The sequence below is a fragment of the Scyliorhinus canicula genome, chromosome 17 (assembly GCF_902713615.1).
Source record: "Scyliorhinus canicula chromosome 17, sScyCan1.1, whole genome shotgun sequence".
NCBI classification, from domain to species: domain Eukaryota; kingdom Metazoa; phylum Chordata; class Chondrichthyes; order Carcharhiniformes; family Scyliorhinidae; genus Scyliorhinus; species Scyliorhinus canicula.
Genome location: NC_052162.1, coordinates 103,699,727 through 103,726,332, shown reverse-complemented (window position 1 = coordinate 103,726,332; position 26,606 = coordinate 103,699,727). Strand labels below are relative to the sequence as shown.

At 46.0% G+C, this 26,606-nt stretch overlaps 1 protein-coding gene across 1 annotated transcript; it reads right to left on the bottom strand.

Annotated features, from left to right (window-relative positions):
* Nucleotides 1–13,310: 13,310 nt before the first annotated feature.
* On the bottom strand, nucleotides 13,311–26,048 carry LOC119951432 (zinc finger protein 239-like). Its single transcript, XM_038774613.1, has 4 exons — nucleotides 25,980–26,048; nucleotides 25,150–25,239; nucleotides 21,797–22,769; nucleotides 13,311–14,994 (listed from the first exon to the last, which is right to left on the bottom strand). Exons 3-4 carry the CDS (start codon nucleotides 22,660–22,662, stop codon nucleotides 14,913–14,915), a joined length of 948 nt encoding a protein of 315 aa, XP_038630541.1. The 5' UTR covers nucleotides 22,663–22,769; nucleotides 25,150–25,239; nucleotides 25,980–26,048; the 3' UTR covers nucleotides 13,311–14,912.
* Nucleotides 26,049–26,606: the final 558 nt, after the last annotated feature.

The window sequence follows — 26,606 nt, the reverse complement described above, 5'->3', positions numbered from 1 at the left end:
TCGATATATGGAAGGGCAAGGGTTTGCATGGAGGAATTTTAAGAAAAAACCTCAAGAGTTCAAAAATCTGACCAGTGCCAGAACAGACACCAAATAATTAAGTCAATAACTTGTGAATGCGACTAGCTGCCAGACAGGATACAGGAATACAGAGGTGTGGTGACAATGTCACTGGACGTGTAATCCAGAGAAGCAGGCTAATGTTCTTGGTGAACCACATTGGAGAGGGGCAGAGCTGGAGAACCTACCATTCAAACAAGCCCAAAACAGACTGCTGAAATCTAAATTCAATAAATAAATCTGGAAGTGAAAGCTAGTGCTAGTCAATTTGGACCATGAAACTAACATTAATTTTTGTAAAAACTCATCTGGTTTATTAATCCACTTGGAGAAGGAAATTTGCTGTCCTTACCTGGTCTGGCCTACATGTGACTCCTGACCTACAACAATGTGGTTGAGTCTGAACTGAAATACTCAGCAAATCATTCAGTTCAAAGTACAATTAGGATGGGCAACAAATACTGCCTTTGTCACATCCCAAGGAAAATTTTAAAACAGGCACCAATGTTCTGGATTTACAGTGAGTGAAGTATAAGGGGAGGGTTTGGATTGTTCTGGAATTCTGGAATAGTTGGATAGAGAAAAGGCAGGGGTGAGGTGATTCAGCAGCATATAAACTGACGCAGAAGAGAAGGGACATGTCACAGAGGTGGATGTTGAGAGAGAAAACCTTTAACAATATCAGTGAACTACGAGACCTACAGACCCATTTTGCTGCTCAACGTCGACGCGTAAATACTGGCTCAGATCCTAGCCAGGCGACTGGAGAGCTGCGTACCAGAGGTGGTCACAGAGGACCAGACAGGCTTTGATAAGTGTAGACAGCTAACATCAAACATCAGGCATCTTCTGAATGTGATAATTACTGCATCCGGGGAAAGAACACCAGATGTGATCGTCTCCCCGGATGCAGAAAAGGCCTTTGACAGAATCGGTTGGAAGTACTTCATAGAGTTACTGGTGCAGATTGGGCTTGGAGCAGAGTTCACCTCCTTGGTGAAACTTCTATACAGCTCTCTCATGGCGAACATGTGGACTAATAACACCAGCTGTAAATAATTTCAGCTGCAGAGGGGCACAAGGCAGGGATGCCTTCTGTCCCTGTTTCTATTCGCCCTGGTGATCACCCTCAGAAGGGCATAAAATTGTAAGGGGAGAGACAGCATGGAGTCTCACTCTATGTGGATGACCTGCCCCTCTATGTCTCGGACCCCAAAGCAGCATAGAGGGGATCATGAAGTTCCTCAAATTGTTTGGATACTTCTCGGGCTGCAATCTCAACCTGAGCAAAGGTGAAATCTTCCCAGTGAACCACAATGGAGGGGCAGAGCTGGAGAACCTACTGTTTAAACAAGCCCAAACAAATTCTGCTACCTGGGGATCCGAATTGCCCACGACTCGACACGGTTCCACAAATGGAACCGGAGATGTCTGGAGGAGGAAGTAAAGGAGGACCAGCAGAGGTGGGGCACAATCCCACTCTCCCTGGCAGGAAGGGTGCAGATGATCAAGATGAACTTCCAGGTTCTTCTTCCTGTTCAGATCCATACCGATCTACATCCCCAAGACCTTTTTTAACATCATAGACAAAATGATCATTGCGTTTGTGTGGGGAGGGAAAAATACAATAATTCTCAACAAAGTCCTGCAAAGAGAAGCACGGGAGGTTTGGCCCTGCCAAACCTGCAATACTACCACTGGGCGGCCACAGCAGGATGAGTGAGAGGATGAGTAAGGAGAGCCAGAAACAGAGTGGGTAAGGATGAAGAACTCCTGCAGAGACATCCCTCCAGGCACTTGCCACAGCAACACTCCCACCCCCGCCAGCCAAGCACTCTACAAGCCCACTGGTAATAGTCATGCTCCGGACATGGAACCAACTAAGACAACACTTTGGCCTGACCGGAATGTCCACATCTGCAATAGTCACAGGTTCGCACCAACCATAATGGACGCCATGTGTAAAAGGTGCAGACAGGATGGATGGGGGGGGAGGGGGGGCACTGACAGTTAGGGACTGCCCCATGGACGACAGTCTAGCAAAGCTATAGGAGCTGACGGAGAGGCTTCAACTGCCCAAAGGGAACAAACTACACCCTTACAAATCAATGATGTGGAGATGCCGGCGTTGGACTGGGGTGAGCACAGTAAGAAGTCTTACAACACCAGGTTAAAGTCCAACAGGTTTGTTTCAAACACGAGCTTTCGGAGCACGGCTCCTTCTTCAGGTGAATGGAAAGGCTTGTTCCAGAAATGTTTATATAGACACAGTCAGAGATGCCCCGGAATGCGAGCACCTGCAGGCAATCAAATCATCAAAGATGCAGAGAGAGAGGTAACTCCAGGTTAAAGAGGTGTGAATTGTCCCAAACTCTGCAAGACATGCCAGATCATCGACATGGACACCACCATTACACGTGGAAACACCACCCACCAGGTACGCGGCGCATACTCGTGCGACTCGACCAATGTAGTCTACCTCATACGCTGCAGGAAAGGATGTCCCGAAGCGTGGTACATTGGCGAGACCATGCAGACACTGCGACAACGAATAAACGGGCATCGTGCGACTATCAACAGGCAGGACTGTTCCCTTCCAGTTGGGGAACACTTCAGCAGTCAAGGACATTCAGCCTCTGATCTCCGGGTCAGCATTCTACAAGGAGGCCTTCAGGAGACGCGACAACGCAAAATTGCTGAGCAAAAACTTATAGCTAAGTTCCGCACGCATGAATGCGGACTCAACCGGGATCTGGGATTCATGTCGCATTACATTCGGCCCCCACCAACAAGCCTGGACTTGCAGAGGCCTACCGACTGAACTGGCTTGGGACAATTCACACCTCTTTAACCTGGAGTTACCTCTCTCTCTGCATCTTTGATGATTTGATTGCCTGCAGGTGCTCGCATTCCGGGGCATCTCTGACTGTGTCTATATAAACATTTCTGGAACAAGCCTTTCCATTCACCTGAAGAAGGAGCCGTGCTCCGAAAGCTCGTGTTTGAAACAAACCTGTTGGACTTTAACCTGGTGTTGTAAGACTTCTTACTGTGCTTACAAATCAAAACCTTCCTCCCTAAAGAAACAACAACATACCTACAGGTGCAAGGACACTCACTAATAGAGGAGCTGTTGGACGGGGGCGACTTAGGGATGGGAAACTGTGGGGACCTGTATGGGTGACTGTTAAAGGGAACATATTCCCTGCTGGACGAGAAATGGGAAAAAAGGGAAGAACCAGCAGAGGGCAGCAGAGCAGAGCTACTGATCAGCTGTTCTGGGGAAATTTGCATACGTGCAGTGCGGTCAGCCTAAGTTGAAGGTGAACCTGCGAAGAAGACCCAAGGAGTTTGAGTAAAGGCAAGCAACCAGCAGAGGGCAGCAGAGCAGAGCTACTGATCAGCTGTTCTGGGGAAATTTGCATACGTGCAGTGCGGTCAGCCTAAGTTGAAGGTGAACCTGCGAAGAAGACCCAAGGAGTTTGAGTAAAGGCAAGCAACCAGCAGAGGGCAGCAGAGCAGAGCTACTGATCAGCTGTTCTGGGGAAATTTGCATACGTGCAGTGCGGTCAGCCTAAGTTGAAGGTGAACCTGCGAAGAAGACCCAAGGAGTTTGAGTAAAGGCAAGCAACCAGCAGAGGGCAGCAGAGCAGAGCTACTGATCAGCTGTTCTGGGGAAATTTGCATACGTGCAGTGCGGTCAGCCTAAGTTGAAGGTGAACCTGCGAAGAAGACCCAAGGAGTTTGAGTAAAGGCAAGCAACCAGCAGAGGGCAGCAGAGCAGAGCTACTGATCAGCTGTTCTGGGGAAATTTGCATACGTGCAGTGCGGTCAGCCTAAGTTGAAGGTGAACCTGCGAAGAAGACCCAAGGAGTTTGAGTAAAGGCAAGCAACCAGCAGAGGGCAGCAGAGCAGAGCTACTGATCAGCTGTTCTGGGGAAATTTGCATACGTGCAGTGCGGTCAGCCTAAGTTGAAGGTGAACCTGCGAAGAAGACCCAAGGAGTTTGAGTAAAGGCAAGCAACCAGCAGAGGGCAGCAGAGCAGAGCTACTGATCAGCTGTTCTGGGGAAATTTGCATACGTGCAGTGCGGTCAGCCTAAGTTGAAGGTGAACCTGCGAAGAAGACCCAAGGAGTTTGAGTAAAGGCAAGCAACCAGCAGAGGGCAGCAGAGCAGAGCTACTGATCAGCTGTTCTGGGGAAATTTGCATACGTGCAGTGCGGTCAGCCTAAGTTGAAGGTGAACCTGCGAAGAAGACCCAAGGAGTTTGAGTAAAGGCAAGCAACCAGCAGAGGGCAGCAGAGCAGAGCTACTGATCAGCTGTTCTGGGGAAATTTGCATACGTGCAGTGCGGTCAGCCTAAGTTGAAGGTGAACCTGCGAAGAAGACCCAAGGAGTTTGAGTAAAGGCAAGCAACCAGCAGAGGGCAGCAGAGCAGAGCTACTGATCAGCTGTTCTGGGGAAATTTGCATACGTGCAGTGCGGTCAGCCTAAGTTGAAGGTGAACCTGCGAAGAAGACCCAAGGAGTTTGAGTAAAGGCAAGCAACCAGCAGAGGGCAGCAGAGCAGAGCTACTGATCAGCTGTTCTGGGGAAATTTGCATACGTGCAGTGCGGTCAGCCTAAGTTGAAGGTGAACCTGCGAAGAAGACCCAAGGAGTTTGAGTAAAGGCAAGCAACCAGCAGAGGGCAGCAGAGCAGAGCTACTGATCAGCTGTTCTGGGGAAATTTGCATACGTGCAGTGCGGTCAGCCTAAGTTGAAGGTGAACCTGCGAAGAAGACCCAAGGAGTTTGAGTAAAGGCAAGCAACCAGCAGAGGGCAGCAGAGCAGAGCTACTGATCAGCTGTTCTGGGGAAATTTGCATACGTGCAGTGCGGTCAGCCTAAGTTGAAGGTGAACCTGCGAAGAAGACCCAAGGAGTTTGAGTAAAGGCAAGCAACCAGCAGAGGGCAGCAGAGCAGAGCTACTGATCAGCTGTTCTGGGGAAATTTGCATACGTGCAGTGCGGTCAGCCTAAGTTGAAGGTGAACCTGCGAAGAAGACCCAAGGAGTTTGAGTAAAGGCAAGCAACCAGCAGAGGGCAGCAGAGCAGAGCTACTGATCAGCTGTTCTGGGGAAATTTGCATACGTGCAGTGCGGTCAGCCTAAGTTGAAGGTGAACCTGCGAAGAAGACCCAAGGAGTTTGAGTAAAGGCAAGCAACCAGCAGAGGGCAGCAGAGCAGAGCTACTGATCAGCTGTTCTGGGGAAATTTGCATACGTGCAGTGCGGTCAGCCTAAGTTGAAGGTGAACCTGCGAAGAAGACCCAAGGAGTTTGAGTAAAGGCAAGCAACCAGCAGAGGGCAGCAGAGCAGAGCTACTGATCAGCTGTTCTGGGGAAATTTGCATACGTGCAGTGCGGTCAGCCTAAGTTGAAGGTGAACCTGCGAAGAAGACCCAAGGAGTTTGAGTAAAGGCAAGCAACCAGCAGAGGGCAGCAGAGCAGAGCTACTGATCAGCTGTTCTGGGGAAATTTGCATACGTGCAGTGCGGTCAGCCTAAGTTGAAGGTGAACCTGCGAAGAAGACCCAAGGAGTTTGAGTAAAGGCAAGCAACCAGCAGAGGGCAGCAGAGCAGAGCTACTGATCAGCTGTTCTGGGGAAATTTGCATACGTGCAGTGCGGTCAGCCTAAGTTGAAGGTGGTTTGTGGAGGGGCTGTTGGCAAGTGACAGTTAAACCCGAAACACTTTGTGAGTGTTTCCCACCCTACCTCCTCCTCTAACCAACCCCCCCACCCCACGGTGGTTGGGAAGCGGGAGCAGGGGCCTGTCGTGAAGGTGAGTGAGTGCCTTTAAATTTGCTTACCTTTCAGCAGGATCAGGGTTTGAGGTAATATCAGGTAAGCTCTTCCTTTCTTTTTCTTTTTCTTGTTTTTTTTTTTAATCTAGAGGGGATGTCAGGGAAGGCAGTACAATGCTCCTCCTGCAGAATGTTTGAGGTGAGGGACGCCGTCAGTGTCCCTGCTGATTTCATCTGTGGGAAGTGCACCCAACTCCAGCTCCTCAAAAACCGTGTTAGGGACCTGGAGCTTGAGCTGGATGAACTTCGGATCATTCGGGAGGCAGAGGGGGTCATAGATAGGAGCTTCAGGGAAGTAGTTACACCAAAGACTGGAGATAGATGGGTAACTGTAAGAGGGACTGGGAAGAAGCAGTCAGTGCAGGGACCCCCTGCGGTCGTTCCCCTGAGTAACAAGTATACCGTTTTGGATACTTGTGGGGGGGACGACTTACCAGGGGTAAGCCATGGGGTACGGGCCTCTGGCACGGAGTCTGTCCCTGTTGCTCAGAAGGGAAGGGGGGAAAGGAGTAGAACATTAGTAATTGGGGACTCAATAGTCAGGGGCACAGATAGGAGATTTTGTGGGAGCGAGAGAGACTCACGTTTGGTTCCGGGTCCTTAAGGGGGAGGGGGAGCAGCCCCAAGTCGTAGTCCACATTGGCACTAACGACATAGGTAGGAAAGGGGACAAGGATGTCAGGCAGGCCTTTAGGGAGCTAGGATGGAAGCTCAGAGCGAGAACAAACAGAGTTGTTATCTCTGGGTTGTTGCCCGTGCCACGTGATAGTGAGATGAGGAATAGGGAGAGAGAGCAATTAAACACGTGGCTACAGGGATGGTGCAGGCGGGAGGGATTCAGATTTCTGGATAACTGGGGCTCTTTCTGGGGAAGGTGGGACCTCTATAGACAGGATGGTCTACATCTGAACCTGAGGGGCACCAATATCCTGGGGGGGAGATTTGTTAGTACTCTTTGGGGGGGTTTAAACTAATTCAGCAGGGGCATGGGAACCTGGATTGTAGTTTTGGGGTGCGAGAGATTGAGAGTAGAGAGGTCAGGAGCACAGTTTTGACTTCGCAGGAGGGCGGCAGTGTTCAGGTCTGTGGTTTGAAGTGTGTCTATTTCAATGCCAGGAGTATACGAAATAAGGTAGGGGAACTGGCAGCATGGGTTGGTACCTGGGACTTCGATGTTGTGGCCATTTCAGAGACATGGATAGAGCAGGGACAGGAATGGTTGTTGCAGGTTCCGGGGTTTAGGTGCTTTAGTAAGGTCAGAGAAGGGGGCAAAAGAGGGGGAGGTGTGGCGCTGCTAGTCAAGGACAGTATTACGGTGGTAGAAAGGATGCAAGATGGGGACTCTTCTTCCGAGGTAGTATGGGCTGAGGTTAGAAACAGGAAAGGAGAGGTCACCCTGTTGGGAGTTTTCTATAGGCCACCTAATAGTTCTAGAGATGTAGAGGAAAGGATGGCGAAGATGATTCTGGAAAAGAGCGAAAGTAACAGGGTAGTTGTTATGGGAGACTTTAACTTTCCTAATATTGACTGGAAAAGATATAGTTCGAGTACATTGGATGGGTCGTTCTTTGTACAATGTGTGCAGGAGGGTTTTCTGACACAATATGTTGACAGGCCAACAAGAGGTGAGGCCACTTTGGATTTGGTTTTGGGTAATGAACCAGGCCAGGTGTTAGATCTGGAGGTAGGTGAACACTTTGGAGACAGTGACCACAATTCGGTGACCTTTACGTTAGTGATGGAAAGGGATAAGTATACCCCGCAGAGCAAGAGTTATAGCTGGGGGAAGGGCAATTATGATGCCATTAGACATGACTTAGGATGTGTTGGTTGGAGAAGTAGGCTGCAAGGGTTGGGCACACTGGATATGTGGAGCTTGTTCAAGGAACAGCTATTGCATGTTCTTGATAAGTACGTACCAGTCAGGCAGGGAGGAAGGGGTCGAGCGAGGGAACCGTGGTTTACCAAAGAAGTGGAATCTCTTGTTAAGAGGAAGAAGGAGGCCTATGTGAAGATGAGGCGTGAAGTTTCAGTTGGGGCGCTTGATAGTTACAGGGAAGCGAGGAAGGATCTAAAGAGAGAGCTGAGACGAGCAAGGAGGGGACATGAGAAGTCTTTGGCAGGTAGGATCAAGGAAAACCCAAAAGCTTTCTATAGGTATGTCAGGAATAAAAGAATGACTAGGGTAAGAGTAGGGCCAGTCAAGGACAGTGGTGGGAAGTTGTGTGTGGAGGCTGAGGAGATAAGCGAGATACTAAATGAATACTTTTCGTCAGTATTCACTCAAGAAAAAGATAATATTGAGGAGGAGAATGCTGAGACCCAGGCTATTAGAATAGATGGCATTGAGTTGCGTAGGGAAGAAGTGTTGGCAATTCTGGACAAGGTGAAAATAGATAAGTCCCCGGGGCCGGATGGGATTTATCCTAGGATTCTCTGGGAAGCCAGGGAAGAGATTGCTGAGCCTTTGGCTTTGATTTTTAGGTCATCATTGGCTACAGGAATAGTGCCAGAGGACTGGAGGATAGCAAATGTGGTCCCTTTGTTCAAGAAGGGGAGTAGAGATAACCCCGGTAACTATAGGCCGGTGAGCCTAACGTCTGTGGTGGGTAAAGTCTTGGAGAGGATTATAAAAGATACGATTTATAATCATCTAGATAGGAATATGATTAGGGATAGTCAGCATGGTTTTGTGAAGGGTAGGTCATGCCTCACAAACCTTATCGAGTTCTTTGAGAAGGTGACTGAACAGGTAGACGAGGGTAGAGCAGTTGATGTGGTGTATATGGATTTCAGTAAAGCGTTTGATAAGGTTCCCCACGGTCGGCTATTGCAGAAAATACGGAGGCTGGGGATTGAGGGTGATTTAGAGATGTGGATCAGAAATTGGCTAGTTGAAAGAAGACAGAGAGTGGTAGTTGATGGGAAATGTTCAGAATGGAGTTCAGTTACGAGTGGCGTACCACAAGGATCTGTTCTGGGGCCGTTGCTGTTTGTCATTTTTATAAATGACCTAGAGGAGGGCGCAGAAGGATGGGTGAGTAAATTTGCAGACGACACTAAAGTCGGTGGAGTTGTAGACAGTGCGGAAGGATGTTGCAGGTTACAGAGGGACATAGATAAGCTGCAGAGCTGGGCTGAGAGGTGGCAAATGGAGTTTAATGTGGAGAAGTGTGAGGTGATTCACTTTGGAAAGAATAACAGGAATGCGGAATATTTGGCTAATGGTAAAATTCTTGGTAGTGTGGATGAGCAGAGGGATCTCGGTGTCCATGTACATAGATCCCTGAAAGTTGCCACCCAGGTTGATAGGGTTGTGAAGAAGGCCTATGGTGTGTTGGCCTTTATTGGTAGAGGGATTGAGTTCCGGAGCCATGAGGTCATGATGCAGCTGTACCAAACTCTGGTACGGCCGCATTTGGAGTATTGCGTACAGTTCTGGTCGCCTCATTATAGGAAGGACGTGGAAGCTTTGGAACGGGTGCAGAGGAGATTTACCAGGATGTTGCCTGGTATGGAGGGAAAATCTTATGAGGAAAGGCTGATGGACTTGAGGTTGTTTTCGTTAGAGAGAAGAAGGTTAAGAGGTGACTTAATAGAGGCATACAAAATGATCAGAGGGTTAGATAGGGTGGACAGCGAGAGCCTTCTCCCGCGGATGGAGGTGGCTAGCACGAGGGGACATAGCCTTAAATTGAGGGGTAATAGATATAGGACAGAGGTCAGAGGTGGGTTTTTTACGCAAAGAGTGGTGAGGCCGTGGAATGCCCTACCTGCAACAGTAGTGAACTCGCCAACATTGAGGGCATTTAAAAATTTATTGGATAAGCATATGGATGATAAGGGCATAGTGTAGGTTAGATGGCCTTTAGTTTTTTTTTTTTCCATGTCGGTGCAACATCGAGGGCCGAAGGGCCTGTACTGCGCTGTATCGTTCTATGTTCTATGTTCTATGTAAATTGGTATAGCAATAGAGTGTGGATTCTTGTGCAAAGCTTTGAACAGGGCCAACTCCACTTCCACATGCGCAAGACTAAGCCTAATGCAGCTGAAAGTGGTGCACAGAGCGCACTTAACCAGAACCCGAATGAGCAGTTTCTTCTCAGAGGAGAACAAATGTGAACTATGCGAGGGATGTCCGGCAAACCACACCCCACATGTTCTGGGCCTGCCCCCGACTTGTCGGGTTCTGGACAGCCTCTTCGAGGCAAAGTCCAAGGTTGTGGGATGAGGGTGGAGCCAAGCCCAAAAGTGGCAGTCTTTGGGGTATCAGATGAGCCAGAATTCTTCAGGCAGAGAGAGGCCGACAATCTTGCCTTCCTAATCGCCCACCCAAGAACCTGCTCGGCTGGTGGTCAGCAACTTCACTCTAACAGAGACTTGCTATCCGACGTATCGAATTTCTCCAACTGGAGTAAATCAAATTCACCATCCGGTGGTCAGAAGAGGGCTTCCACAAGACGTGGAAGCCATTCACCAACTTATTCCAAGACCTGTTTTCAGCCAACAGTCAATAGAGTGGGTGGGAGGGGGGAACCGGGGTGGGGGCAAAGATGAGCCACAGATCGTAAAGGAAAGGGAAGGACAGGGGATGGGGAAAGGGGCAAAAACCCATAAGACCACGAGACACAAGGGGCACAGCCGCAGGGACAGATCCAAGGGCAAATGGAGGACCAGAGGGAGCAGCAACACATGGAGAAACACACAAGCTAGGGCCAACAGTAGGCAGGATAACTGAGGTCGACTGGCCAAATGGGGCCCACAGCCACTGAAGGTAGACGAAACATGCAAATGAAAACATGTATAGCGATCCTCGTTTGTGTGTGCTTTGATGGGTTTTTAATTTTTCTTGTGGAATTATCACTTCACCTTGATTGCTTTTGTAATATTCTACACGTTGGTATGACACTTGTAACTCAACGTTCAAATTGAAATTAACAAAATGTGAAAACTAATAAAAAAATTTAAAATACAACAATATCAGTGAACATGGGGAAGTTGGGTAATCAGCAGTTTTGCGAAAATGCGTTAATGGAACAAGAGGTGTGTATCCTGGACAAGATGAGCACTGAAAGGGCATGAGGGGAGATAGCAGCGAAACTGGAGAAAGATGTGAGATTGGGCCTAAGGCAGGAGAACTTAAGAAACAGCTTGTCCTGGTGGGCGAGTGGAAGGGGGTGGAAGCACCAGAGGCAGTTGATTGGATTGTCTTAATCTTAGTGACACACATGTTCCATGAGCTCCTCAGACTTGTTGGAGGTGTGGACGGAGGAGACAGGGGGAGCCCTTCAAAAGGAATTAACTTGTGTCAGGGATTTTAACAAGATTCAACAGCCTGTATTTTTAACACACCACTGATTTATTTGACTTTTTGTTGAATAGTGACATAAATAACTGGACTGGAATTCATTAACATCAACAGGATAGTCCTCAGTGAACAGTGGTGGGTGTGATTAATAGCAAAACTCAATCATTTACTGGTACTTACTTGTGAACTCACTCGTGACTCTAGAGAGGATGACGACAATCAAATCTCTTCCCACACACAGAGCAGGTGAACGGTCACTATTACACATCACCCACACACAATCTATGCCGCGACTGATGAAGGCAGGTGTCCCATATGCCTTTTTAACCACCCTATTAACCTGCCCTTCTGCCTTCAGAGATCCATGTTCAAAGATGCCAAGGTCCCTGTGCTGCTCGGAAATTCACAGTGCCATGCCATTCATTCAATACGTTTGTTGTCAAATTTCTCCTTCCAAAGTGTATCACCTCACTTAAGGTTAAATTCCATCTGCCACTTATCTGCCCATTTGACCATCCCTTCTATATCTTTATCATGGTCACCAGTTTATGTTGATTTAGTCGATTTATGGGGTACTGGTTGTTTGTAATAAATCCCCAACTATAAATAAATTCATATGAAATGAAAAAGTGAAATGAAAATCGCTTATTGTCACAAGTAGGCTTCAAATGAAGTTACCGTGAAAAGCCCCTAGTCACCATATTCCGGCGTCTGTTCGGGGAAGCTGGTACGGGAATTGAACCCTCCCTGCTGGCCTGCCTTGGTCTGCTTTAAAAGCCACCTATTTAGCCCTGTGCTAAACCAGCCCATATTCGACAAGAATGAACACTTGAGATGGCGAATTTAAAAGATTTATTTAACCATTGAATATAGAAAGAATACAAGCTAGAAAGATCAAAAGCAAAGTGTCACTTAACAGTAATGAACAGTAAGAGGAGAAAGCTCAACTTTAACAAATTAACAGACTTCTCACAACTCCCTCGATGGATTAGGCTGAAAAGTGAAGTGATAATCTCAAAATGTGGATAATTTATGAACAAAAATAGCTTCTTGAAACCTTTACATTTAAAAGGTGTTGTAAACCCTCCTTCGGCGAGGGGGAGCCAGTGAATGTGGCATATTTGGACTTTCAGAAAGCTTTTGACAAAGTCCTGCATAAGAGATTAGCATGTGAAATTAAAGCGCATGGGATTGGGGATAGTGTATGGAGATGATAGAAAACTGGTTGACAGGCAGGAAACAATGAGTAGGAATTAACGGGACTTTTTCAAATTGCAGGCACTGAGTAGGAAGGTACTACAGGGATTAATATGTATTAATGATTTAGATGAGGGAACAAAATGTAATATATCCAAATTTGTTGAGAGGGTGAACTATGAGGAGGTTGCAGAGATCATTCAGTGTGATTTCGACAAGTTCAGCGATTGGGCAAATGAATGACAATGCAGAATAATTTGGATAAATGTGAGATTATCCACTTTGGCAGCAAAAACGAGAAGGCAGACTATTATCTGAAAGGCCATAAATTCAGGGAGAGGAATGTTCACCGACACCTTGGTGTCCTCGTACACCAATCACTGAGGGTAAGCCTGCAGGTACAGCAGGCAGTAAAGAAGGCAAATGCTGGCCTTCATTGCGCGAGGATTCGAGTACAGGAGTAGGGATGTCTTGCTGTATTTATACAGGGCCTTATGAGGCCACACCTGGAATATTGTGTGCAGTTTTGGTCTCCTTATCTAAAAAACAAAGAAACAAAGAAAATTACAGCACAGGAACAGGCCCTTCGGCCCTCCCAGCCTGCACCGATCCAGATTCTTTATCTAAACCTGTTGCCTATTTACCAAGGTCTACTTCTCTCTGTTCCCCACCCATTCATATATCTGTCCAGATGCATCTTAAATTATGCTATCGTACCCACCTCTACCACCTCCGCTGGCAAAGCATTCCAGGCACCCACCACCCTCTGCGTAAAAAACTTTCCACGCACATCTCCCTTAAACTTTCCCGCTCTCACCTTGAAATCGTGACCCCTTGTCATTGACACCCCCACTCTTGGAAAAAGCTTGTTGCTATCCACCCTGTCCATACCGCTCATAATTTTGTAGACCTCAATCAGGTCTCCCCTCAACCTCCGCCTTTCCAACGAAAACAATCCTAATCTACTCAACCTTTATCTAATCTACTCAACCTTATCTAAGGAAGGATGTTCTAGCTATAGAGGGAGAGGAGCGAAGATTTACTAGACTGATTCCCGGGATGGCAGGTCTGATGTATGAGGAGAGATTGAATCGGTTTGAATTGTATTCGCTGAAGAATGAGGGGGGATCTCAGAAACCTATAAAATTCGAACAAGACTAGACAGGGTAGTGACAGGAGGATGTTCCCAACGGTGGCTGTGTCCAGAACCAGGGGGTCACAGTCTGAGTATATGGAATAGACCATTTAGGTCAGAGATGAGGAGAATTTTTTTCATCCAGAGAGTGGTGAGCTTGTGGAATTCATTACCACTAGAAGTAGTTGAGGCTAAAGCATTGTATGTTTTCAAGAAGCTGTTAGATATAGCAGTTAGGACAAAGGATATGGGAGAAAAGCGTGACTAGGCTATGGAGTTGGATGATCAGCCATGATAATAAATGATGGAACAGGCTCCAAGGGCCGAATAGTCCCCTCCTACTCCTATTTTCTATGTCTCTATGCTTTAGCTAATGGTGCATGTCGTCTTAACCTTTAAACAATGCTATCTCCTAAGTGTCGAACAATAATTAAATGTAACTGTCTGTCAATATCTAATTTTCAGCTGACATGTTCTCGCATCTCCTGATGTTTTAATACAGAGACTAACTGAAAGATCAGCCAGTTCGAATAAAGGTTTACCCAACTGAACGTAGCTGGCAGCTTCCCAGAGTTCCACCGTATATTTCTAGTCTGCTGGAAAAACACCATTTTACATTTCCCATGATTTATGACTAGTGTACTTGATTTTAAGTTATTGTAAAGCATTAAACACAACAGATTTTGTGTTACAATTTACATTACCAACCTTAGTTATACATCTATCAATTAAAAGCTTACTCTTTAATTGTCTCACAATTAAGGCTCTTTATTTGACAAATCTGGCTGGTTTCAGATAAATGTCTTAAAATGTCTTGTAGATTAATTTAAAATGGTTTGTGACCATGCTAATTTACAAAAATAAGCAACATTGATTCAGGCTGCAAAATGGCTTTCACCCTAAAATTTGTGATTTGGAACCTGCTGGCATTCAGTAACTTGTGAACTTGCTGGTGTTTCACCAGGTGGGATGACTCAGTGACTTCTCAGTGTAGGTGAACAGCATTAATTCACTGGTGTTTCAGTAGGACAAATGAATCAGCGAACCCATTTATATACAAAGCATAAAAACAGTCTCTCTCAATAATGAGCTCACCTACTATTTCAGTGGGGTTGACAACCGAGTGAATCCCTTCCCACACTTGGAGCAGTGAACGGCCTTTCCCTAGTGTGACTCCACCAATACATTTCTAGCGAGAATGGGTAATTAAACCCCATCCCATTTCCCTTGATGCTTCTAAGTGCGACTGCGCTTGTTTCAACAGGTAAAATGATTGGCTGAAGCCTCGTCCACACACAGAACACGTGTACGGTTTTCCCCACTGTGAACGGTGCTTTTTCCTTCCATGTTCAAAATCCAATGATATTCAGGTTACAATAAATTGAGAAACTTCAGAAGATCCTGAGGTGATGTTAGGTCTGAGTTTCCCGACTGCAAATCCTCTCCCGATACCCTGTGAAATTGATTTAAAACAGAAAAAAAGGAGTGAGATAGAACCCACAAAAAGACAAAGGCAGGTTGTGAAATTGAGCTGAATTAATCTGGTAATTTATGGCATCTGCACGAGTTAAAAGTGACCATGAAAGCTGCTGGATTGTTGTAAAAACCCAACTGGTTCACTAATGTCCTTCAGGGAACCTGCCAACTGGTTGACAGAATATAGGGGTCATTCAGCATCTCAAGCCTGCGCCACCATTTAATACGATCATGGTTGTTCAGACACTTTTACCCTCATTATCCCCATAATTTGTGGATAGCACAAATGCTTCACAGCTCCAGGGTCCCAGGTTCGATTCCGGCTTGGGTCACTGTCTGTGCGGAGTCTGCACATCTTCCTCGTGTGTGCGTGGGTTTCCTCCGGGTGTTCCGGTTTCCTCCCACAGTCCAAAGATGTGCAGGATAGGTGGATTGGCCATGATAAATTGCCCATAGTGTCCAAAATTGCCCTTAGTGTTGGGTGGGGTTACTGGGTTATGGGGATCGGGTGGAGGTGTTGACCTTGGGTAGGGTGCTCTTTCCAAGAGCTGGTGCAGACTCGATGGGCCGAATGGCCTCCTTCTGCACTGTAAATTCTATGGTAAAAACCCTTTACGTTATTGTTCATCAGAAATCTATCAATCTCTGCTTTAAACTTAGACAATTACTGAGCTTCCACAGCCCTCTGGGATAGAGAATTCCAAGAATTCATAACCCTCGGAGTTAAGTGTGTAATTGGGAAATTGGTAGAATCCATTATTAAGGAAGTTATAACAGGACATTTGGAAAGTCAAAACGCACCCATCAGAGTCGGCATAGTTTTATGAAGGGTGTATCATGGAATCATATCATAAAATTCCTACAGTGCAGAAGGCGGTCATTCGGCCCATCGGGTCTGCACTGATCCTATGAAAGAACACTCCACCCAAACCTACTTCTCTGCCCTATTCCCACAATCCCTTAACCTAACCAATACATCCCTGGACACATAAGGGGCAATTTAGCATGGCCAATCCACCTAACTTGCACATCTTTGGACTGTGGGAGGAAACTGGAGCACCCGAAGGATACTCACGCAGACACAGGGAGAATGTGCAAACTCCACAGACAGTGACCCAAGACTGAAATTGAACCAGGATCCTTAGTGTTGTGAGGCAGCAATGCTAACCAATTTTCCACCATGCCGCCATCGTGTTTGGCTAATTTGCTAAAGTTCTTCAAAGATGTAACAAGCCAAGTGGATAATGGGAATACTGTAGATGTAATCTATCTGGACTTTCAGAAGACATTTGATAAGGTACCACACAAAAAGTTAGATCACATGGGATTAGAGGTAATTCAATAGCTTGGAGAGAGGACTGACAAACCGCAGAAGGCAGGGTCGAGATAAATGGGTCTTTTTCTGGTTGGCAAGATGTAACGAGTGGGGTGCCACAGGGATTGGTATTCATGCCTCAACTATTTACAGTATTAATGACTTGATGACTTGGATGGAGGGATAGAAATTACAATAGCTAAATTTGCAGACAACACAAAAATATGTGAGGAAATAAGTTGTAATAAAGAAATAAGAAATTTTCAAATGGATATGGATAGGTTAGGTGAGTTGCCAAAATTTGGCAGATGGAGTTAAACGTGAATAAGTGTGAGGTTATTCACTTTGTTTGGAAAAATGTAAACGCGATTTATGGTCTAAATGGAGAGCAACTTCACTGTGCTTCGGTGCAGAGGGATCTGGGTGTCTCAATGCATGAATCGCAGAAAACTAATATGCAGGTAAAACATGTAATAAAGAAGGCACATTTTGGCATTTATGGCGAAAGGAATAAAGTAGGGAAGGGTTGCTGAAACTGTACAAGGCCGCACTTGGTCAGACCGCACCTGGAGTAGTGTGTACAGTTTTGGTCCCTTCCTGGAGGAGGGATGTAGTTGCTTTGGAGGGAGTTCAGAGGATGTTCACGAGATTGATTCCAGAGATGAAGGGTTTGTCTTATGAAGAGAGATTGAACTGTTTCGGCCTATACTCTCCTGAGTTTTGAAGAATGAGAGACATATTCGACTTCCTAATTCAACTCGACTTCGACCATATATTCTTCCCCATAGACCACAATTAGTAAGGATAAACAACAACACCTTCTCAACACCCCAGCTCCGCAAGGCTGTGTGTTTAGTCCCCTACTATACTCCCTATACACACACAACTGCGTGGCAAAATATGGTTCCAACTCCATCTACAAGTATGCTGATGACACAACCGTAGTGGGTCAGGTCTGGAACAACAATGAGTCAGAATACAGGAAGGAGATGGAGAACCTAGTGGCACAGTGTAACGATAACAATCTCTCGCTCAACATCAGCAAAACCAAGCAGCTGGTCATTGAATTCAGGAAGCGAAGTTTCGTACACACCCCTGTCTGCATCAATGGTGCCGAGGTGGAGATGGTTGATAGCTTCAAATTCCCAGGTGCGGATATCACCCCAACAATCTTCCTGGTTCACCCATCTCTTCGCTGTGACCAAGAAAGCACAACAGCGCCTATACTTCCTCAGGAAACGAAGGAAATTTGGCAAATCCACATTGACTCTTATCAATTTTTTTAAAGATGCACCATGGAAAGCATCCTATCTGGCTGCATCACAGCCTGGTGTGGCAAGTGCTCGATCTAAGACCATGAGAAACTGCAGAGAGTCGTGAACACCAGCCCAGTCCATCACGTGAACCTGTCTCCCATCCATTGACTCTGTCCACATCTCCCGCTGCCTTGGGAAAGCAGGCAGCATAATCCAAGAATCTTCCCATCAGGGCTATTCTCTCTTCCAACCTCTTCCATCAGGCAGGATACAAAAGTCTAAGAACACGCACAAACAGATTCAAAAACAGGGTGGCACGGTAGCACAGTAGTTAGCTCTGTGCTTCACAGCTTCAGGGTCCCAGGTTCGATTCCTGTCTTGGGTCACTGTGCGGAGTCTGCACGTTCTCCCGGTGTCTGCGTGGGTTTCCTCCGGGTGCTCCGGTTTCCTCCCACAGTCCAAAGATGTGTAGGTTAGGTGAATTGGCCATGCTAAATTGCCTTTGTCCAAAAAAAAGGTTATGTGGGGTTACTGGGTTATGGGGATAGGGTGGAGGTGTGGGTTTAAGTCAGTTGTTCTTTCCAAGGGCCGGTGCAAACTTAATGAGCTGAATGGTCTCCTTCTGCACTGTAGATTCTATGATTCTTTCCCATTGTTAACAGACTTCTGAACTGCCCTCTTATGGACTGAACTGTTCTCTCCAGGCATCTTCTGAGTAGTTACTACACTCCGTATGTTTCACCCGATGTCTATGTATTTACATTGTGTATGAATCGTATGTCCTATGCTTTTCATGTATGGAACAAGATGTCTGGACTGTATGCAGCACAATACTTCACTGTACCTCGTTACACGTCACAATAAACCCAAATGCAATCAAATTTGTGGCATATTAGAGGATAATAGGTATTGTCAAATTACCCATTGAGCAGATGTCTGTTCTTGTGAGGAAGAAATGTAGAATGAGAGATCATGGTTTGGGGAAAAGAGATTGCAGATTTAAAACAGATGAGGATAAATTATTTCTCTCAAAGATTTGTGAATCTGTCGAATTTATTACCAAGGATGCGGTGGATGCTGGGATGTTGAATAAATGTAAGGAGGAGATGGACAGATTTTTAATTAGTAATGGGTTGAAGGGTTACGGAGACCAGGCAGTAAAGTGGAGTCGAGGCCTGGATGAGATCAGCCATGGTAATACTGAATGGCAGAGTGGGATAGAGAGGCTGAATCGCCTATTCCTGCTCAGTGTTCTTATATTCTTATGTAAAGATATTTCTCCTCATCTCAGTCCTAAGTGGCTTCCCTCTTATGTTAAGATTGTGCTCCTTGGTTACAAATTCCCCTACCAATTAAAACATCTTACCAGCATCTACCCTGTCTGGTGAACCTTTGTTCCACTCCCTCTATGGCAACAAAATCCTCTCTGAGGTAAGGGGACCAAAACTGCAAATACTCCAGGTGTGGTCCAACCAAGCTCCTCTACATTTGTAGCAAGACCTCACTATGTCTGTACTCAAATCTCCTTGCAATAAAGGCTAATATTCCATTAGCATTCCAAATGTCTTCCTTCACCTGCAGGCTAACCTTCAGTGACTTATGGACAAGGACACCCAGGTTCCCCTTTGACATCTCCTTTCTATTAAAAAGTCTTACAACACCAGGTTAAAGTCCAACATGTTTGCTTCAAACACTAGCTTTCGGAGCACTGCTCCTTCCTCCGAAAGACTCCAAACATGAAAACAGACACAAAGTAATCATTTAGAATTTCTGTCATTTCTCTATTCTCCATTATGAATTCTCCTAACCCTGCCTGTAATGAACCCACATTTGTCTTTGCCAAAAGCTTTCATTATTCATACCTATAAAGGTTTTCACAGTCTGTCTGATTTTATATTGTTTGCTAGATTGCATTCACATTCTGTTCTCTCTTTCTTGATCAGTTTCTTGACCTTCATTTGCTGTATTTCAAAGACCTCCCAATCCTCAGGTTTATCATGGGTGGCACAGTAGCATAGTGGTTATCACTGTTGCTTCACAGCTCCAGGGATCCGGATTCGATCCCTGGCTGTGGTCACTGTCTGGGCGGATGATCTCCCCATGTCCTCCGGTTTCCTCCCACAAAGCCCGAAAGACGTGCTTGTCAGGTGAATTGGACATTCTGAATACTCCTTCAGTGTGCCCGAACAGGCACCATAGTGTGGCGAGTACCTTCATTGCAGTAAGTCTACTTGTGACACGAATAAAGATTATTATTGTTATTTCTGGCAAATTTATAAGTCTTTTATTTTAATCTTATACAATCCTTAGTCAACTATGGTTGACTTTTCTTGTCGTTTTGCACCCTGAAGCAACGTATAGGTGCAGTACGCTATGTAATTGTTCTCTGAAGACTATCCATTGCCTCAGTGGGGGGTGTAGCTCAGTTAGAGATCAGGGCACCCTTTTAAAATGGAGGCACGATCTCAGAGAAGCCAGTCTAGCTCCCCAGTGATGAAAATAATTCTTAAGTGTGGGCTAAACCAATAAGAAACACCCCAGGACCTACAAAAGTGACTAAGTGTGATTAGATAGTGGGGGGGGAACTAATTGACAGAGCCAGCGGGAATCACCGAGCAAAGCCCGCCACAAATGACACTTCGAAACTTTTGTGTTAGAATTTTACATTGGGTGCAATCTATCATATTGTGGTCACTCATCTCTAACTAGATTATTAATTAGCCCTTTTTCATTACACAAGACTCGAGCTACAATAGCCTGTACTCTAGTTGGCTCCTCAACAAACTCCTCTAGAAACCTATCCCTAACCCACTGCAGAAAATTCTCTTCCTCGCATTAGTGCTCAACTGGTTGATTCACTCTACATGCAGATTGAAGTCACCCATTATCACAGCATTACCCATGCTACATGCTTCTCTCACCTCCTGATTAATGTAGTAACAAGTCTTACAACACCAGGTTAAAGTCCAACAGGTTTGTTTCAAACACGAGCTTTCGGAGCGCAGCTTTCGGAGCGCAGCTCCTTCCTCCTTCCTGTGCTCACCCCAGTCCAACGCCGGCATCTCCACATCATGGCTCCTGATTAATACTCTGCCCCACACTACCGTTTGGTAGCCTGTAAACAACTTTAATCAATGTCTGTTCCCTTTGCTGTTTCTTCACTCCATCCAAACAGATTTTATACATTGTTCTTACAATCTGAGATCCTCCCTTACTACTGCATTGATTCCATTCTTTATTATCAGCACAACTCTACCTCTTTTCCCTTCTTGCCTGTCCTTCCTAAACATGGAATATCCTCAAATATTCAGTTCCCAGTCTTGGTCACCATGTAGCTACCTTTCGGTAATGACAGTTATATCATACATTCAGGTAGAGCTTCCTTTCTTTTTGACACCATTCCACATTTGACACATACTCCAATGCTTTGTTTTGTTTCTCCTGCCTTCTAGTCCATTACTACTTCCTGTTACCAACATTACTTCGTTCCAATTTGGGCCACCCTTCAGAATCTCATCCGGACAAACTAGTTTAAACCCACTCCTCTACAACCTTCCAATATAATAGAGATAATAAGGTTAATAGAAAGGGAGATGGGAAAGGCAAGGATGAAGCAGAGGGATCCTGCAGATCAACTACTAAACCAGAATATTGACGGCACTTCCCAAACCTTAACCTTCACTGCTAAGGTGGGTAGCAGGTGTAGATGAACACCATCACCTCAAAGTTCCCCTCCAAGTCACCCACCTTCCTGATTTATCTGACATCCAGTACTGGACGAACAGAAATATCCTCTATTTAAATATTGGGAAGACTGAAGTTATTATCTTCAATCCCGGCTACAAACTCCACTCCCTAACCATTAATACCATCCATCTCTCTCACAGCTGTGAGGCTGAACCAGACTCTTCACAATCTTGGTGTCATATTTCACCCCACACTGAGGTTCTGACTACATATCACTAAGATCATCCATTTCTAGCTCAGTAGCTTTCTCGAACTTCACTCCTGCCTCAGCTCATCTGCTGCTGAAATCATCCATTCCTTTGTCGCATCTAAACTGGACTAAGCTGAATGATTTGGTTTTCAGCCAAAATTTTGACACGTTAACATGTGCTGGAGATTATAAACATGAGCAGGAACAGATCCCAATCAAAATGGTTCAGTCCAAGATGTGATTTACCTCATAATCCAATCACTATACTTACTTGTGAACTCGCTGATGGGTCCGCAGGTCAGATGACTGAGTAAATCCCTTCCCACACTCAGAACAGGTGAATGGTCTCTCCCCAGTGTGGAATTGTTGGTGTTTCAGCAGGTCAGATGATCGAACAAATCCCTTCCCACATTCGGAGCAGGTGAAAGGTCTCTCCCCAGTATGAAATCGCAGGTGTAGAGTGAAATTAGATGAATGCTTGAACCCAGCCCCACATTGAGAGCATCTAAATGGTCTCTCATCACTGTGCACACGTTGATGGGACATGAGTTCCCCGGAACTTTTATAGCACTTTCCGCAGTCCGGGCATTTAAAAGGTCTCGCGTCAGTGTGAATTCGCTGGTGGGCCAGCCGGGCAGAGGACTGACTGAATCCCTTCCCACACTTGGAGCAGATGAACGGTCTCTCCCCAGTGTGAGTGCGCTGGTGTATCACCAGGGTGGATAACACAGCGAATCCCTTCCCACACGTGGAGCAGGTGAACGGTCTCTCCCCTGTGTGAATTCGCTCATGTATCAAACGGTCCGATACCCGAGTGAATCCTTTCCCACAGATAGAGCAGGTATACGGCCGCTCCCCAGTATGAACCCGCTGGTGTCTCAGTAGGTCAGATGACCGAGTGAATCCCTTCTCGCACTCGGAGCAGGTGAATGGTCGCTCTCCAGTATGGCACCATCGATGAATTTCCAGCTCTGATGGAGATTTACATCCCTGCCCACATTCCCCACATTTCCACAGTTTCTTCCTACTGTGACTGCGTTTGTGTTCTGACAGACTAGATGATTGGTTGAAGCCACGTCCACACACAGAACACGAGAACGGTTTCTCCTCACTGTGAACGGTGCTTTCCCCTTCCATGTTCAAAATCCTATGATATTCAGGTTATGATAAATTGGACGACTGTCAGATCCTGAGGTGATGTTTGGTTTCAGTTTCCCGACTGCAAATCCTCCTTTTCTAACACCCTGTGAAATTGATTTAAAACAGAAAAAAGGGGGTGAAAGAGAACCCACAAAAACACAAAGGCAGGTTGTGAAATTGAGCTGAATGAATTTGGTAATTTGTGGGCTGGCATGGGACACAGTGACCATGAAAGTTTCTGGATTAGTGTAAAAATCCAACTGGTTCATTGATGTCCTTCAGGGAAGGGAACCAGCGACTGGGTTTGGAACTATACGAGACTCTTGCCTCTATGGGAAGAGAGAGCGTGGGATGGATGGAGAGATAGGGAGAGAGAGAGGAGAGAGGAGACAGAGAGAGGAGATAGAGAGAGAGATAGAGACAGAGATAGAGAGAGATGGAGATAGAGAGAGATAGAGATAGACAGAGATAGAGAGAAAGAGAGAGGAAGAAAGAGACAGAGACAGAGAGAAAAAGAAAGCAAAAGAGAGAGCGAGGGAGAGAGAGAGACAGAGAGAAACATAGAGAGAGAAAATGAGACAGAGATGGAGAGTAAAAAAGGGCGAGAGAAAGAGACAGAGAGAGGCAGGGCGAGAGAAAAAAGGAGAGAGACAGAGAGAAAGAGAGACCAAGAAAGAGAGAAACAAGACAGAGAGAGAGACAGGCAGAGAGAGAGAGAGACAGGCAGAGAGAGAGAGAGAGACAGGCAGAGAGAGAGAGACAGACAGAGAGAGAGAGAGACAGGCAGAGAGAGAGAGAGACAGAGAGAGAGAGACAGGCAGAGAGAGAGAGAGACAGGCAGAGAGAGAGAGAGAGAGAGACAGGCAGGGAGGGAGAGAGAGAGAGACAGAGACAGGCAGAGAGAGAGAGAGACAGGCAGAGAGGGAGGGAGAGAGAGAGACAGACAGAGAGAGAGAGAGAGAGAGACCGAGAAAAACATATAGAAAAAGACAGAAAGAGTGAAAGAAAGACAAAGACAGAAAGAGTGAAAGAAAGACAGAAAAAGTGAGAGAAAGACAGAAAGAGTGAGAGAAATACAGAAAGAGTGAGAGAAAGATAGAAAGAGTGAGAGAAAGAGAGGCAGGGCGAGAAAGGCAGCGACAGGGGGAGAAAGGCAGCGACAGGGAGAGAAAGGCTGCAAAGTACTCATTTAGTACCTCGCCCATTTCCTCTGTCTCAACACATAGATTCCCCCCCATGTGAAGACCATCACCTCCACATCACACTCCATCCTGACTCGTCACAAATCCAGTACTGACTAAACAGAAATTTTTTCCCAAAATTTCTGTTCACAAATTGTGCTTCCATGCATGTTTCTCCATCAGTAGGTCACACATCAGTCACGTGAGAGATGACATCCTGAGTGAGACACAGTCCGAGTGAGTATATTTGGAAATTTTGAACAAAGTGAGGATTCAGTACATAGAGGAAGGTGCTCTTTTGCTTTCTATAACTTTTCCGCCCTTCAGATAGTGAAAATGCTCTGTTGTAGGAGAAGAGGTAGTTATTTGAAATGAAAATGAAAATCGCTTATTGTCACGAATAGGCTTCAATGAAGTTACTGTGAAAAGCCCCTAGTCGCCACATTCCGGCGCCTGTCCGGGGAGGCTGGTACGGGAATCGAACCGTGCTGCTGGCCTGCTTGGTCTGCTTTAAAAGCCAGCGATTTAGCTGAGTGAGCTAAACCAGCCCCTATTTGGTGAGTATTTCAGCTCAGTGTGAGGCAGCAGTGGTAAAACGTGGTATCACAGAAAACTGATAAGTTGATTGGCCGGTAAGGGCTCAGTGTAAGGGGCCGTGTGTAAAAAACTAACGCCTGGAATAAGGAAAGTTATGGCCTATGTATAAAGGTAAAGCAAGTAGTTCAAAATAGAATAGTTACCGCAAGGGCAGTACATTAAGGTAGGGCAGCTTAGTCAACTGGAATGCTTGTCCTGTATTAAGTGCCAAGTCATAGATAGCCGTGTCTGAGATGACCACAGGCGCAGGAACTGATGCCAGCTCCAGAAACTGGAGCTTCGGGTTACAGAGCTCGAGCAGTGGCTGGAGTCACTGTGGCACATCCTCAACATGGTGGGTCAGATAATCAAGTGAATCCCTTCCCACGCTCAGAAAAGATAAATGGTCACTCTCCAGTGTGACACCATTAATAAATTTCAATGAGGCTACATGAATAGCACGTTCAGAGAAGTGGTCACACTGCAGTCCAGTCACACAACCGCAATTCCAACATCTCTCCTTATTGACATCTGTTTTACCTCACATTATCTGCAGAGTCCCGGGTTCGCTCACCGATCACACTGTCCTCACTGGCCTACACAGGCTCCTGCTTAATGGCAACTCAATTTAAAATTCTCATCCTTCTTTTCAAATCCCTCCGTGACATAGAACTTCCCTATTTCCAGTCACGCAGATGTTTGAACCTTTTTCCACAGACACACTTACATTCAGTTCTGATGAATCGAGTGATTCTGTCAGGTTTTCATCTGATGTCTGGTTTGAGATTTCCGCTTTAGATCCTGACCCTCAATTATCCTGCAAGTAAAAATCATTACTTTTAGTCTAGGATTGAAATTGAGATGAGACAAGCATGTCTCTTGGATTTAGTTTTCTATGTGCAAATCCTCCCCTCTAATCCCTGCTGGGGGGGGGGGGGGGGGGGGGCACGGTAGCACAGTGGTTAGCACAGTTGCTTCACAGCTCCAGGGTCCCAGGTTCGATTCCCGCTTGGGTCACTGTCTGCGGAGTTTGCACTTTCTCCTCATGTCTGGGTTGGTTTCCTCCAGGTGCTCCCGTTTCCTCCCGCAGTCCAAAGATGTGCGGGTTGAGTGGATTGGCCATGCTAAATTTCCGTTATATCCAACGGTTGGGTGGGGTTGCGGGGAAAAGGGGCTTAGGTAGGATGCTCTTTCCAAGGGCCAGTGCAGACTGGATGAGACAAATGGCCTCCTTCTGCACTGCAAATTCTATGAAAAAGGAGTTTCCAAAATCTATCAGTGTCAGTCCAGGATAGAAATTCACAAGATTTGTTCTATAATGCTCTATTTTCTCCTCCTGTGGCTCAGAGCAGGATGACGGCGCATGCGTCCTATTGTACAATGGTCCTAAGGAAAGTGGTCGTTAACTCGGGGCCTCCAACTCAGGCAGCTCCTGTCGCAGCTTTGTTTGGTGCGAACGCGGGACCCATCGGCTCTATTTGAGTTTTGCAATATCCCCTGGGTGTTTATGAAGTCTCCCCGCTGACTCAGCCGCTTCCATTACCCTCCAGAATTCACCTTTTGTCTCAATCTTCGGAGCCAATAAAACGGCCTCCTCTGACTGCAGTACCCCACTGCGCATGTACCAATCAGAAACGACATTGCGCATGCGCTAGTAAAACAGACCGCCTTGACGCAAGCGCAACGAGCTCCTGTTCTGAGGAGACGGGGGCATTCCGCTGCGAATGCTTGGTAAGGTGCCCAAAGTTTGTTTCGTAATTTAATTAGAATAGGAGCCTTAGGACCACGGGACGATAATATTAAAACCACTAATAAAGAAACTAAATTTCACAGAAACTATAGTTCTGTCCTGGGTCTAATTTACAGCAGAACAAACCTATGCAATTAAATTTAAACTTAAAAAAAATAAGTTTACAGTACCCAATTATTTTTTCCCAATTAAGGACAATTTAATGTGGCCAATCCACCTAACCTGCACATCTTTGGGTTGTGGGGGTGAAACCCATGTAGACACGGGGAGGGGCTTTTCACAGTAACTTCATTGAAGCCTACTCGTGACAATAAGCGATTTTCATTTCATTTCATGTGCCAACTCCACACAGACAATTAAATGTAAACTTAATTAATTCTCAGCCGTTGTAATGAACAAGTGTTTTAACCACGCACGGAACGTTTAAAGTGAGC

Bases quoted from the DNA above. Each gene is read 5' to 3' on its own strand.
- LOC119951432 (XM_038774613.1), bottom strand. From the start codon at position 22,662: ATGGAAGGGGAAAGCACCGTTCACAGTGAGGAGAAACCGTTCTCGTGT. The intron at 14,995-21,796 runs GTAAGTATAGTG...TCAATTTCACAG, and splicing joins ACCCATCAGCGAGTTCACAA to GGTATCGGGAGAGGATTTGC.